This window comes from Misgurnus anguillicaudatus, chromosome 24 (genome assembly GCF_027580225.2).
Source record: "Misgurnus anguillicaudatus chromosome 24, ASM2758022v2, whole genome shotgun sequence".
Taxonomy (NCBI): domain Eukaryota; kingdom Metazoa; phylum Chordata; class Actinopteri; order Cypriniformes; family Cobitidae; genus Misgurnus; species Misgurnus anguillicaudatus.
The window spans coordinates 29,674,243-29,690,254 of NC_073360.2; the positions used below are offsets into that span (position 1 = coordinate 29,674,243).

Here is a 16,012-nt window from a genome sequence, read left to right on the forward strand (position 1 = left end):
TTCAAAAAAGTGGGGTGTCCCTTTAAGGGCACCACAGTCACCACAACTGCCCCCACATTGTATAAGCATCATATCAATAATTTGCTAGATACATGACACTGAAGAGATGCATGTACTGTAGGATTGTTTGTACACTGTTAGAAGAAAATATGGTCCCTAGGGGCAATACCCTTAAAAAGGTCCTTATATGTACCGATTAAGTACATATATGTATGCATTATGTACCTTTAAGGTGCCTCTGAGATACTAATATGAACTCTTTTGGGACAAAGATGTATTTTTTGAAAGGGTACCACCCCAGTGGCAGCTAGGGAACATTTTTGTCCCTTTTTTGACAGTGTAGCAATTACGGCTGTAACGATAAATCGCGTGTCCCATTAAAAAGACCTGTCTAAAATCGATTCTGAATCGCAAGGCTGCGATTTTGTGTTTCATGTGCAGCTTGTGCGTGCCATGTACTATGGCGTTTTGGTCAGTAGGAAGTCCTTATCAATCTAAAATCATTATGAGTCGGAATCGTTTAAAACATGCACTTAAAAAAGCAACACTCGTTAAACAAAATCATTCAAAATATTCTTAAAATACCCGAAACAATCTGAAGAACAGCGATATAAATATTCTTCCTCTGTGCCCAATTGGAATTTCTGCACGAGAGCGCCCTCTGGCTTTTGGATGTGCCTGGATTTCACCGTAGTTCATTCATTGAGAAAACGCGCATTTGCACGATTAATCGTTACAGCCAATGCTTTCTGGGCAGGCAGCAGGTTGCCTATCTCAGCGCACTGCTTTAAAACAGCTTGCTCAGCGCTGGTTCTGTTACCCTCATTATCCTAAAACAGTCTCTGTCCTGTGTTACTGGAATCTGGATGTGTCATCAAACTGTGACAGGCCTGGCTATGTCATCATAGTCCGGACCGGAGCTCTGACCTCTCCCATGAGACTGCCGTAAATCTGCCAAACTCTGACAGGACATGGAAACATCATCAACCAGAACAAGAACTTTCCAAACCTCTCAATATATCCAAGTTCCGAATTGGATTTTAAGAGATGTTAGAGAGGAACTGTTTGTTTAATTCCTTTCCAAACCTAATATCTGAGTTTGTCATTACAAGTTTCTGTTGGAGATTTTTTAGTGAGCCATGTGATTATTTGGGTTGTACTACTAAAAATTAAGGCGCTTTAAAGGGTCATCACAGCGATGCCATAGAAGAACCATTTTTGGAACCATTCAGTCAAAAGAACCACTTCTTCCATACTTTTATATAATCTAAAGAAACTTTATTCACTACAAAGAACCTTTCGTAAAAACAGAAAGCTGTTATCGGATCTTAAAGATTCTTTAAAGCAACCATCCAGCCAAAAGTGTTTTTTGGCATAGGGCTCAAAGTTGGAGTTTGATTCTCAATACAATAAATGTCCGTTTAAATATCTGCCTACGTTTGATTGACATTTTTGTGCTTGTGTGTTGTGTGATTCTCTTCAGCGGTGAACTCGTGCTCTGTGAAGAACGGAGGGTGCGAGCACAGGTGTGTTGACTTGGGGAATGAGCAGTACAGGTGCGAATGTCGCAGTGACTACCAGCTCAAGAGAGACGGCAAGCACTGCGAATGTGAGTTCACACACAAGCACAACGTCTTTGCTTAATTTCCTCTATTAGTTGCATAAACTCTCTCTGTGTTGTATGTTTGTTTAGTGAAAGACCCCTGTAAAGAGAGCAATGGGGGGTGTTCTCAAATCTGCAGCAGTGTGGATAAACAGGCTCAGTGCAGTTGCAGACCGGGGTATAAATTGGCGACTGATCGTAAAACATGTGACGGTTAGTGCTAGTATGTAGTTAAATCAACTCATGCGCATTTGCATTTATGCATTTGGCAGAAACATTTATCCAAAGTGACATTTAAAGTACATTTAATCAGTATGGGTGTTTCCTGGAATTCAAACCCATGACCTTTGTTGCTGCTAGCACAATTTTTATGTTATGCTTAAGGACACACACACTTACAATGTAGTAAGTATTAATATCATGAATTGAGTCATGGGTTCACATGTTTGTTTGAACCTCATTTATGTCCAGACTTTATACCTTAACACTCATCTTCTCATTGTGTGACCTCATCCTCTCTCAGACATAGACGAGTGCGTGTCCGGTCAGGCTAAATGTGCTCACGGCTGTGTTAACATGCTGGGATCATTTAGATGTGTGTGTAATCCTGGATTTGAGCTTGGTGCCGACGGAAAACAGTGCTACCGTGAGTGCAAACACACACGTACACACACTATACATGTAAGAGTTGACAACATTGATGGTAGAGTTTGAATAATGTGAACCTGGGACTTCACAAAACAAAGCAATTTGGAGTTTACAAGACGTCTTATAGCCTTCCACAGCTTAGCTGTCTTGGCTAAAATGAGGCAAAATTTGGACTGTCAGTAAACATTTTATACACGTCTGACCATAGCCCGAAAATAAATGAAATAAAATAAATAAATGAAATCAAACATCTTTTAATCACTGCTGACTTTGCTTATACACATGATGGAATATAATATATCTCAAAAGTGATTTTGGCTTGCTGGGTTGATATTTAACAATGACATATTTTAAATCGTCGTCGTTTGTATGTAATATTTTATGTAATAGAATGATGTATCCTGCAGGTATAGAGATGGAGATTGTAAATGGCTGTGAGAAAAATAATGGCGGATGCTCTCATCACTGTGAGCACACTACCAGTGGTCCCCTGTGCTCCTGTAACCAAGGTTACCAACTTGCCGAGGACCTCAAAACCTGCACAGGTAAAGCAACACTTAATAATGTCACATTTTCCTTTTTTTGTGTTGTTTTCATTGTAAGATTTGGGGGACAACACAGTGGCTTAAATTTGGGGGTAACGTTAGCAGTGTTGCTTTAAGGGCCGTTCACATTATAACCTTAAATGAACACGCCCACAGTTTGGGAATTTAGCTTATTCACCATATCCCACAGAGTTAGATAAGTCCATACATACCTTTCTCATCTCCGTGCGTGCTGTAACTCTGTCTGACGCAGCCCCCGCTAGCTTAGCTTAGCACAAAGACTGGAAGTAAATGGCTCCAGCTAGCATACTGCTCCCAATAAGTGACAAAATATCGCAAACATTTTCCTATTTATGTGTTGTGATTTGTATAGTCACACCGTGTACAAATAACAAGGTCATATGAGACACGGACATCTAGAATGCTAGCTGAAGCCATTCACTTCCAGTCTTTGTGCTAAGCCAAGCCAGCGGGGGCCGCGCCAGACAGAGCCACAGCACGCACGGAGATAAGAAAGGCATGGACCTATCCAACTCTGGGGGATACGGTGAACAAGCTAAATTCCCAAAATGTGGGCATGTTCCTTTAACTATACTGATAACTATATTAGCGTGTACATCACTGGACGATAACGATACATTTACGCTAGTTTGTTCGTGCGCGCGGCATTCGCACAAATCACTTGCATTTAATGGCATTAGCTAATATTACATATTTCTTATAATAAAAATGTTTGCAATTGTTTACATGATGTCACTGAATATGTAATTATGCTGTTCTTGTTGCATTTACACAGCGTTTAACCAGCAGATGTCCCCAACACGCTGCCTTTCGCGTAACTTTAAACAGTGAATCCAGTAGTTTGTGTATAATATCTTATCTTTTGGCGTAGTCAGTGTGGTAGGAAAAAATCATTACGTAGTGAATTTCACAGCAACTGCATCAGCGCTGGATACCTGAGGTAATTTTATGTTATAGACCTAACGTTAAGATCTCCTCATCCTTTCTCTTTTAAATTGTGACAAATAAACTGAACTAATGAAATACTGTTGTCAACCCATTTGTATGCTTCCCTATAGTCTGAAAAACGTCTCGGTTACGGATGTAACCCTCGTTCCCTGAAGGAGGGAACGGAGACGTCACGTCGTGACCGACGAATTGGGAGCTCGCTTAGAGAGACCAATCTGCTTCGAATACTATTAAAACGCCAATGAACTTGGCATTGAGATATTTGCATAATGCTGGCGCCGCCCCGCCAGGTGCGTATATAAGGCGCACGTGCAAATAGGGAAATCAGCTTCTGTTCGCTGAGAAAGCCGGAAGGTGACCGGCCTAAACAGCAGGTGGCAGCACCTGTGGCGACGGGACGTGACGTCTCCGTTCCCTCCTTCAGGGAACGAGGGTTACATCCGTAACCGAGACGTTCCCTTTCAGTCGGTCACTACGACGTCACGTCGTGACCGACGAATTGGGAAACCCTACTAAAACGCCACTAGGGGCTGACCACTTCCAGTGTCTGCATAAAGCCCTCCGGTTCCACTTAAGGATAGGAGAATTAGGTTTAAGGCAGAAGGCCGGGCACTAGATGTTCCTTTAACCCACAGTAGTGCCAGCGACTGGGAAGCGCCCTATCTGAGCGGTATAGGGACGCTGCGGAAGCCACCGCCCCGTTAAGGGCTATTGGTGGGCGAAAGTCAACCGTAGTTGAGGTAAATGACAGCCGTGGCTGTGTAAGCAAAGCAGTGCTCTGCTAAGGGAAACGTGGGCTGGTAGGATTAACCCCACGGAATAATACTCACAAAGGAACCCGTTGGGACACAATGTGGGGCCCTGGCCAAACATGTAGGTTCGTAAGAATACAGCTAGTGAAAGGCTGACAGCCAATGCTCCGCAACAAAGGCTGTCAAGGCAGTGGAGAGAGCAAATCAAACCATTACGCATTTTTGCTCTGTTAGCCTTCCATACTGAAACTCAATTTGGAGCCTCAGTCGGAGGCTGCAAGCCGACTTGCGAGTCTGCTCTCCGTGTCCTCCCTGGTGAGGACAGAACACGAGAGGATACAGGCTCGATACGAACATTGTAAAATCTAATGAACGTATTAGGTGTCGCCCAACCAGCAGCTCTACAGATGTCTGTTAGCGAGGAACCACGAGCTAATGCCCAAGATGAGGCAACACTCCGAGTGGAGTGCGCTCTCAAATTAAGGGGCAAGGAATGCCCTGCAAATTATAAACCAGGGCGATAGTATCAACTATCCAATGAGACATCCTCTGCTTAGTGACAGCTTTCCCCTTCTGCTGGCCACCATAACAAACATAGAGCTGGTCTGAGGTCCTGAAGCTTTGCGTGCGGACCACGTAGAATCGCAGTGCGCGTACGGGGCACAACAAAGCCTCGGTTGGGTTTGCCTGCTCCAAAGGCAACGCTTGCAAGCTCACCACCTTATCTCTGAAGGGAGTGGTGGGAACTTTGGGCACGTAGCCTGGTCTGGGTCTTCAGTGAGACAGCAGGACCAAACTAAAGGCACGAATCGTCAACAGAGAATGCATGTAAATCTCCTACTCTCTTCATGGAGGCCAATGCTAGCAGGGTCAGAGTTTTCATTGATAAAAACTTCAGACTCGCAAACTGCAAAGGCTAAATCGGAGACCTGAAGGCTTCAGCACCATGGACAGGTCTCAGGAAAAAAGAGGGAGGGCGCGAGGGGTTTAGCCTGCGAGCGCCTCTTTAGAATGTAATAATTAAATCATGCTGGCCAACTGATCTGCCGTAGATAAGTGAGTGATGAGCAGAAATAGCGGCGATATCAATATTAATGGCGGAGGGACAGCCTACCATCTAACCCATGTTAAAGATATAAAGCATAATGTTAAAGGGCATTCTCTGGGTCCTCGCGTTGCGAAGAGCACCGGGTGACGAAAAGGTTTCATTAAGCGCGTAAGCCCGTCCTGTGGACGGTGCTCGAACCGCGTCGATGGTGTTAGATACCGCTTGCGATAAATCACCTAAACCTTGCGCGCGCTCAACGACCGTACATGGATATCCACAGGTCGGGGCGCGAGTGCCAAATGTGCCCCTTCCTAAGAAAGAAAGTCCTTCCTCAGGGGAATCCGCCAGGGAGGGCTGTCGCGAGGAGCATTAACTATGAAAACCAATTCTAGGTCGTCCAGTACGGACGATTAATAAAAGGCTCTCCTCGTCCTGCCTGACTTTGCACAGAGTCTGCGCAATAAAGCTCACTGGAAGGAATGCGTATTTACGCACCCCCCGCGGTCAGCTGTGTGCCAACGCATCCACGCCGAGGCTGCCCTCGGTTAGTGAATAAAATAGGCGACAGTGGGTATCGTCCGGCGACGCAAACAGACCTATCTACGCACAACCGAACTTCTTCCAAATTAGCTGGACCGTCTGGGGGTGGAGTCGCCATTCGCCGGGGGCGCAGCTCGGAAGCGCGTACCGCTGTATTGAGCGATCCCGGGATGTAAATGGCACGAAGGGACCTCAGATGCTTCTGACTCCAAAAGAGGAGATGACGAGCGAGATGCGACAGGTGACGAGAGCGCAAAAACCGCCTTAACGGTAAATAACGCAACAGTCGCAAAGTTATCGGTGTCGACAAATACATCCTTCCCTCGCATCTCCATAGCGGAGCGTACAAGTCCCAGATATACAGCGCACCGCTTGCGGCAGTTGGGGTGCTATGCACACCCCAGACTGCAGGCCCGTCATACGTGGCTGAACATCCCGTGCTTAGGGCATCGCATGCTACAGAATGCCAGGAGACCCCTCAGAGGCATATCTTGTTCTATCAGAAATGCTGGGTCTACTACGGGGAAATTTAAATGACACGCAGGTGTAGTGTTTACACAATGTATGCCGGTGCGCCACGCTCTCCTCGAGACTCGATCGTAAAGCCAACGCTGAAGCGGTCTCATATGACGCAGCTCGAACAGTGTCACGGCTGCAGCATGCTGTCATATGTCCAGGAGCTTCTGAAATTGTATCAGAGGGACCGCGTACTTCCCTCGAATTAAACCGAGGCAAGTCAGAACTGACTAGTTGCGCGCTCTTGTAAAACACGCCAATTAGTTGATCGAGTCTAATTCCATACTGAGAAAAGGATCCTCTGCACGGGGCAAAGTTGCTCTTTCCCAGTCGACCTGATGACTTAAACGAGCGAGATGCCGAAGCATTAACTCTCTGTGTTCGCGCACGTCTGCCAAGAACGGGCTATTATAAGTCAACGTAAATAAAGCAGAATGCGAACAACGCTCTCTCTCTGATATTTTAATGCCGTGACTAGCACTTTCATGGAGACACGGAGAGAGAGAGACAGCTCGAATGGTGTACTTAATATTAATATGCCCACCCCATGACGCAGAGCGAAAAAACGGTCTAAGGCGAGGGGAGATGGACACAAAAGTACACGTCTTACAGGTCTAAAGCTGCAACCGATCTGAATATTGAAATACGAGCCTCGGCGTTATCATCCAAAAAAGACCACCTCCGTAGAGCCGGGCGTAAATCAATCGATCGTAACCCACCGCGTATTTCGGGTACTATGAGATAAAGGCTGGAAAAACCCTATCATCATATCATCATCTCGGTAAGAGGGACCGGCTCGATAATCCTTCGCCAGCAGGACATCGACTTATGCACGCAGTACATGTGCATCGGATACTTTCACTATAGTGAAACGAAAGCCCGAGAATTTCGGGGTTGTGCCGGTAATTGTATTTCGTAACCGAGGCGGATCGTGCGTAAAACCCAACGAAATGGGCTGGGAACTGAAGCCAAGCACCCAGGCACCGTACGAGGAGAATTAACGACACTACCGGTGTACCCGCGGCGGGGCAGCGAGGCGGGACAGGCGGGACTGCCGGTGCGTCTGCCGTGACAGCATAAGCATCTACAGTATGTGTGTGTGTGACACTGACCTGAGCCCGCTGAGGGAAACGGTCGTCCGGTCTCCTCAGCTGAGGACGCAGACTCCGACGGGTTTGCTGGTGGTCCGGTCTCCTGAGTGGAGGGCTCGGACTCCTCAGAACACCCGCTGGCGATAGAGGAGAGGTAGGGTGAGCTGGTGTGTGCCCGCTCACGGCTCTCTCGATCCTCTGGAGACCTGAAGAGGGAAGAGGAATGCACTCTGTGTGTGGTTAGTGGGCACCGGCTAAACAGCCGGTGGAACATATGCAAACCAAGAATTTTCCACCCGACCCTCTATCGGGGGAAGGAGCGAATCACCGTCTCCTGAAGAGTGATCCTCTGCCAATCCAGGTCGCCCGCTTACTGGCCACTTAAACTCCCGATCTCACGGGAAGCGGCTAAGCGGGCGGGGCGAGCTGCTGACGACCGGTTCCCCCGCGCTGCCGAGATGGGGTCCGAAGAGGGGAACGGAGGTGGTCGCCGCAGGACGCCGACGGCGAGAGGCAGACTGAGGAACCGGCGTGGTGGTTTTTACCAAGTGCAGCTCTCCTTCGCCGGGGCATGACCACAGAGATCGCCTCAGTCTGCGCAGCGGAGCTGTACGACTCCACGGCCTCGCCGAAGAGGCCGGTCTGTGAGACAGGAGCATTCAAGAAGTTGTTCTCGCCTGCGTCCGTCAGCCAGACACAGCCAAAGGTGGCGATCTTGAACCACTGTCGTGAACATCGCACGACTGAAGGTCGCGGCCTCCCTCGTAAATCCTTGGTGAACCCGTAGCAACGTTATTGCGTGCAGGGCTGAAGCCGCCTCTCCGCATGCCTGACGGACAGCGCCCGTAACCGGACGACTATCTACAAACACGGGAGGGAAGGGTTGGGTGGTCCCTCCAGGAACGCAGCTGCATCGCAACCCCCCGCTCCACTGGAGGGTCCCTGCCCTTAGCGGCTCCATTGGTGAGGGAGGTGAGGGGTGAAAGCTGAAGCTGAACGGCCGGATGGTCGCAAACCACGTCAGCTCTTCGTGCCGTCGGAAAGAAAGGCACAGGAGCAGAGGACCGAGAGGCCCGAGCAGCTCCGAAATACCAATCACGTGGGCGGTACGGTTCGGGCGGAGAGGGGTTAACCCCTCCAACTCTACCGTTACCGCCGCTCGAGCGGGCACGGCCGCCACCTCCGGAACGACTCCACTTCGGAGGAAAATTGGACACCCCTCTGATGCTGCAGAAGTGAACGGGACCAGAAGGAGGTCCAATGGATTCGGCAGACATCGTAGAACACGACTCTGCCGTCTCCACCGGAACCTCAACCGGCTGAGGATGAAAGGCCGGTAGGTGGAGGACGCATCCTCCGTCCTCCTCAGCGTAGTGATGCGAAGAGCGTCATGCGAGCGCTTGACAGCCGCACCATGGCGGTGTCAGCACTGCAAAGACGCGGACAGCATTCCCGTAGAAACGTCAGTCGTCTCCGCAATCCAAGAGGGTTATGCTCTCACAGAGAGAACAAAAACTCTCCACGAGCGCAGCCTCAGAGTGCTTGATGCCCAAGCATGAAGACAGCGCTCGCGACCGTAACTGGAACCCTTATACCTCTCACATCCAAGATCGCACGGACGAAAAGCAATCCTGAAAAGGACGCTGATCTCCGAATATACGAGAGAGTGGCTGTCTTTAAAAAGACACAGAGCTCTCACGTATCACTCTTTTAGGGAAATCACTCTTTAGGTGCTCAGCTGATGATGCGCACAGGGAAAGGCAACGCACACACTAAACTCAAAACAAAAAATATGCAGAGCAGTGGAATACTGCGAGCGTCCGCTGTGTTAGTACTGCTTGTCAATCAACTTCAGCAACCGTTCCCAGAAGAGCAGATAGTAGCTTCTCAGTCAGATAAAGCCGGCTTTCGAAGCGAAAAAAGCTGATTTCCCTATTTGCACGTGCGCCTTATATACGCACCTGGCGGGGCGGCGCCAGCATTATGCAAATATCTCAATGCCAAGTTCATTGGCGTTTTAATAGTATTCGAAGCAGATTGGTCTCTCTAAGCGAGCTCCCAATTCGTCGGTCACGACGTGACGTCGTAGTGACCGACTGAAAGGGAACTAATGTTTTCTAGTAGAATTTGTGTTTTTTCTCATAAGAATTAAGAAATAGGAAATGCTTGTTTGTGTGTCATCCACAGACACTGACGAGTGTGACACCGGGGATGCATGCTGTAATCAACACTGTAGGAATTACCCAGCAGGCTATGAGTGTACCTGTAGCCCTGGATACACACTCAATCCAAATGGCTGCACGTGTGATGGTGAGGATGTGTGTGTGTTTTTGCTCCATGACTTCTGGATTTGATCTTTTTCGAAGCACAGGGTGTAAGATTGTCTTCAGTTGTGACCCTATTAGATTAGGTGTGTTATTTTAGAGAATTGTTTCTAAACACGTTAGAAATGTATTGCTGAAACACGTTGCAAAGACTGTAAAATATGTAGTACTGAATTCAATTGTGTAGTTACAGTTTTTTCACATTTCTATGTTCAGCATTATGTGGGCGGGGCTAAAACGGTGGCTCGATGATGTACTGGAGCCACCGAGCACGTGCATCCATCCAGGTTGTAGCTGTATTTAAAGTTGAGGGAGATGGTAGGTGTTTCTCAATGTCAAGGAAGGATCCTCGGAAGCCAGAATTTCGAGGATGCTACATCATCAGCATCTGTCGAAGGACTGTTCCAATGTCGAGGATCCGCAGAATTTCAACCAAGGACTGAGTCCTTAGTTCGAAAAAGATCCCACAGGAAAGGATGCATATGTGTAGCCTTCGCGGTCTTTGCGCTCTGAAATCACCCACAATCCTATGCACGGCACGCAGCAATGAAAGCAGACCTTTTCACAGACGTAATGACGCAATGACGTGCACTTGCTCGCCTAGCCTCTGTAGGAAGTGACTTGGAAAACCCAGTCCTGCCAAGGAAGTATCCTTGACATTGAGAAACACCTGGTAGATTTCCCGTGTGTGGCCGTGGTTTCAGTGGCGACAGCAGACACGCCCCCAGCATTTGATTTTGATAACTTATTTGACTTATTTGGCGTTTGTATCACTCAAATTTGGCTGGATGGTTACTATAAAATTTTTCTTTGGTGTCACAAACTGAGAACACATTTAATTTTAGACTTTATATGGACTTTAAAGTAGTTATATAAGTAATGTGTGTTTACTGCTGCTGTAAAAACAAACCTTTGAGATACTAAACTCTGAAATAAATAAAGGCGGGGTGCACGATCTCTGAAAGCCTATGTTGACATTTGAAATCACCTAAACACGCCCCTAACCCAAATGGGTCTCAACCCTGTTTTGATAGCTCTGCCCCACACATACGCAGCCCAGGCAACCATTATGGCATAGTTGACAAAGCAAAACCGACGTTACACACCTATCGAGAAGGATTAAGCAACCTCGGCGTCGGATTGCAGGCCTTCCCGCTCCTTCAGTTCTCTCCAGCATTGATCCTTTATTCACACGGGTCCTGCTTCTTGCCTTATTGTAAGCCTTTTTTCCCTCGGCAGACGGCTTTTTCTATCTGCCATGTCAGTCTTTCAATCACTTTCGGCTAATGTCAGACATGCGTACTGAACACTCTCTCCGCCCCATGATGCCAAGACACGCCCCTTTCTGCTAACTGGCTACAAGTTTGTTTTGTTATTCGGCCCAGCATTTTTGAAACATCGTGCACCCCGCCTTTAAAGGATATTGTTGAAGCAGCTTTTATTATTTAGCACAAAATATCTGAAATTGTCTTCTTAACCACTGATTTCAATCATTGACATGGTCTTACTCCATCAATATTAAAGATATCAAGGTCATATATATTTCACAGAATGTTCTTTACATTATGTATGTTTTTCACAGACTGGGTCACAACTCTTAAGACTTGCATATTGGTTTTTTATCCATGCATTCTTTAAAAGACAATTTAGTGTTTGTATTCAATTCAGTGAAACATTAAAGCTGTTTTTTTGTAATTGTCCAACCTAGATATCGACGAGTGTGTGTTTGAGACGTCTGGATGTTCCCAGTACTGTGTGAACTCGCTGGGTTCATTTGAGTGTTACTGTAAGGTGGGCTTCAGACTGGACTATGACCAGAGATCCTGCTCTCGTGAGTACCAGGCCACAAATCTTTTAGTGCAGCAAATGATTGCTAAAAATGCTTGCAACATTGGGGGGCAATGACTGTACATATATTTTCATTTATTACTGTATGTTGTTTGATATATGCAAAAACATACGTTTTAGTGCTTGTCTTTGTATGTCTGCAGCTCTCTACAGTCTTCTGGAGGAGGACGACGACGTGGTGAGTGATGAAGATTCAGAGCGGGAGGTGCTGCGAGTGCCGGACCTGCTTTTCCGTCGCCCTCCTCAGCTGCTTCATTATACAGCTGCTTTGGGAAGACCGTACGATGATGACACGCACAGCTTCCACACAAAGCACAGCCGAGAACAGAGAGAGGAACTGAATGCTATCAGCACAACCAGTGAGAGAAACACACACACACATGGAAACACAGAACGTTTTTCCATACTCCCTTTTTTTGGATCCAAATAATAAATAACGTTCCATTTTCCTGGCTATCCTTAAAAAGGAACAATCTTGGAATCAATTCTCAAAACATTCTGGGAAAATTGTTAGCTGGGAATGTATTGACCATACTTAAATAAATGCAACCAAACCCAGTGACCTCTGACCTGTGGATGTGGACGTACATCTTATTTATGATCAATATATCCATTCTCTCTCTTTTTGTGTGTGTGTCTCAGTGTGTGAGGATGGCTCATTCGGTGAAGACTGTGATTTGACCTGTGAGGACTGTGCTAATGGTGGTCAGTGTGCGGTGGAGAAAGATGGCTGTGTGTGTACAGCTGGCTGGACTGGGATCATCTGCAATGAGAGTAAGGCCCTGTTTACATTAGAGCATTTGCGTTTTAAAACCGCATTTTAAAATGAAAACGATCCTCGTTTATACTGGCATTTTAAAAAGAATCTTCATCCACACTATACACCACCATAAACGCATAAAACATGACCAATCACGTAACTGGGCATGCGCATAAGAGTGTAAAATAACTTATTACTCTAATAATAGCTTACCTTTGCACATTTATGCAGCCTAGGGGTGTGCGATATTGACAAAAATTCATACCTGGATCCTTTGCCGGCAACTACAACATATAACAATGTGTTTGGGAAAGCTCCCCCCTACAACATATTAATATGATTAATAGGTTAATGTTGATGTTATAAACCAAATGGAAAGGTCTTTATGATTTAAAAAGGAAGCATTCAAGTAAACAGTACTAAACAGTAGCGAACTTGAAGCAAAAATAAATTTCAGCAAATGCAAACTTCAATCAAACATAATAAGAGGTAAACACCAAATAACTTATCTTCCCTTACTTGTCACTGTTAAGTGTGCAATTAATAATTACAAATTAATATGACGTTAATTTTTAAAAGTATGCGAGGTCCGTGCACCTTCTCCACTAGCAACACAGAAATAGCAAAAAGCGCAATCGACTAAACGAGCATTAAATATTAATATGACGTTGATTTTATTAATTTATATTCACAAAACTTATCAACAAAACATCGATTAAAATTAAGAGACAAATTATATGAAACGTAATTCATTTTAAAGTAGCAAACAAAACTTAAATTAAACTCGAAAATAATGTATTACCTATTACAATTCTCCCTTCATATTGGCCTTTACAAAGCCCTATATGACGTTTAAAATTACAGTCTATCTTTCGTAATAAGCTAACTAAATTTAAACAAAACATAAACACATAACAACAATATTCAAACCCAACAATACTCAAACATAAATATAAAACAGACATTATCTATAAGGATAAATGTTAAAACAATCTGATATAGCGTTTATAATAGCTGCTTGGTAGATGTTTACTATTTAAGCAAAACCTCCGTTGCAAACCTCCATTTACCTGAATAAAAATAATTTTTACTATGAAAATAATGCGCTGTAAGGTTAACATCAGCTGTTCATTAACATAAGACTCCGTCTACGTTCATTTACACTGCAGCGCAACGTCTGAGTTCTCAAACTAAAACAGGGTCTTCAGCGTTTACGAAGGACTCCGTTTATGAGGATCAAAAACGGTGGTGTAGTGTAAATGAAAGGCGTAAACGTAGCAAAAGTAACGCGTTTTAAAGAATAAACGCATTAATGTAAACATAGCCTAAGTGTCTTTATTGTGCTTTACCACTGACCAGTGGTGGCCCGTGACCTTTTTTTCGAGGGCGCACGATGCGAAGTTCGTCACAACATGTATATAGCCCGTCATGCGTGTGGTTCGTAATTTCAAAATATGTGTTTGGCGCGCCGAGAGATCCTATGTGCATCACGTGTTTTGTCAAAATAAGTGCCTGCTGCAGACACGCAAAGGGTTTATGATAAAAGAGACGCCCGCGTTTGCTGGATACTAATATAATCTCATGCGTAATCAGAGTTTAGTGTTAATTGAGTGTCTTGCGTGTATTTTGTGAACGTGAGCGTCTCTTTTATCATAAACGGTTTTGATGTGTGTGCAGCAGGCACTTATTTTGACAAAACACGTGATGACCATGGTTCACATGATGCAACAAATACATATTTTGAAAACACAAGCAAATATTTTGAATTTGCGCCATTCGGAAGAGCAGTCACGAGCCGCCACTATCACTGACCTCTGACCAGTGCTTATGTCTTAACCTCAATTACTGCAAATTCATTGTTAGGTCATGTCACACGCAGTCAGAGCACAAAAATGTAGCACAAAAGCATATTTTTAAATTGAATAGCACTTTACACTGAAATATTGTATTGCAATCATACTGTTCTTTTATCCGGCAAGCTTAAAAATAAGATGCTGATAAAATAAAGATGCAATGGATAAACAATTTTGCTTTCCCCAAAGAATCTTATCTAAGGACAAAATGAGGTGTGAGGTTTATATTTTAGTCAGTTACATTAAATAACATTTAAGTTAATTTAGTTACCACATCAAGCACATTTTTGTAGGTCCAGACAGTACAGTTGTGCAGGAGTTCATTTAGTGCCTAATGAAAGACAGGGGGCACTTTTTCTCAGTTCTTCTGTTCCTCCTTTCATCTGTCTGATCGCTGATGTAGTCTGCTGCTGTAATTAGCCTTACTCGTACAGAAATCCCATCATGCCTTGGGGTAGAGCAAATCCCTGAATAAATGACTGTAGAAGAACACACTCGAGTAAATGATGTCATATATATTGACAGCACTTTGACACCTTGGAAAGCTGCGGTCCCAATATCCCCACAGTCATCGGGAATCCACATGAGTAACATTTTAAATTAAATTTGGCATTTTCTCTCTCTCTCTTTCTCGCTCTCTCCTTTAGCGTGTGCTGAGGGGACATATGGTGTTGAGTGCAACAGTCTGTGTGTGTGTAAGAATGGGGGCCACTGTGACCCGGTGACAGGGAAGTGTGTGTGTCCTCCAGGGGTCCAAGGTCTGCACTGTGAAAATGGTAATGCACATACAATCTGCTTTTTGTTCTCATTTTTTTGGCTCTTGATAGCAATGTCAATTTACCCTTTATTGTAGAATTTCTATTGGGATAGTTATGATCAATTGGTTTGTTAATTTGTTTGGATTAAAGCATCTGCTAAACGAATGAATGTAGATACACATTCAAGGTGCAGTTCCTCTAGAGCTCTTGGGATTGTCTCGTTCCTCCGCATTGCGTCACCTTATCACATCATCCATCATCTCCATATCTCCTCTTTTCCTTTATTTTTCTCCAATATCATGTTTTTGAACTTTCTCTCAGAGTCATGTTTTTCATATATTTACACTGATGCATAGTGATAAGTCACTGATAGTGACTTACAGTGCATTTAATCTATACATTTCTTTAATCAATATGTGTGTCCCTTGGGGATCTTTGCATTGATAATGTAATGATGTAAAGTGACGTGAAATTGCAGCAGAACATTGTAAAACTTTACTCAAGTGTTATGTGATTTCTCCAGGTTGTCCTCAGGGTTTCTATGGGAAGTTCTGTCGGAGGAGGTGTAACTGTCCCAATAATGGACGCTGCCATCGTCTGTATGGAGGGTGTCTGTGTGCTCCTGGCCTCTACGGCAAATTCTGCCATCTACGTAGGTGTACACAACCTGTTTTAACATCAGATAGAAAAACTTTTAAAAGTTAGCTGACTTTCTACTTTAAATTTTTTTGGGACATTTGGGACACAGGTGTGTTTA

At 45.0% G+C, this 16,012-nt stretch overlaps 1 protein-coding gene across 3 annotated transcripts in view; it reads left to right on the top strand.

Annotated features, from left to right (window-relative positions):
• The window catches only part of egfem1 (EGF-like and EMI domain containing 1), a 57,590-nt gene that overhangs the window by 16,387 nt on the left and 25,191 nt on the right, over positions 1 to 16,012 (top strand). For all 3 annotated transcript variants that reach the window (XM_055197065.2, XM_073862681.1, XM_073862680.1), the window contains exons 7-16: positions 1,484 to 1,609; positions 1,694 to 1,816; positions 2,127 to 2,249; positions 2,659 to 2,796; positions 9,900 to 10,022; positions 11,745 to 11,867; positions 12,028 to 12,243; positions 12,527 to 12,658; positions 15,145 to 15,273; positions 15,779 to 15,907. In XM_055197065.2, the coding sequence (XP_055053040.2) occupies positions 1,484 to 1,609; positions 1,694 to 1,816; positions 2,127 to 2,249; positions 2,659 to 2,796; positions 9,900 to 10,022; positions 11,745 to 11,867; positions 12,028 to 12,243; positions 12,527 to 12,658; positions 15,145 to 15,273; positions 15,779 to 15,907 (1,362 nt within the window). The remainder of the gene's footprint in view (positions 1 to 1,483; positions 1,610 to 1,693; positions 1,817 to 2,126; positions 2,250 to 2,658; positions 2,797 to 9,899; positions 10,023 to 11,744; positions 11,868 to 12,027; positions 12,244 to 12,526; positions 12,659 to 15,144; positions 15,274 to 15,778; positions 15,908 to 16,012) is intronic.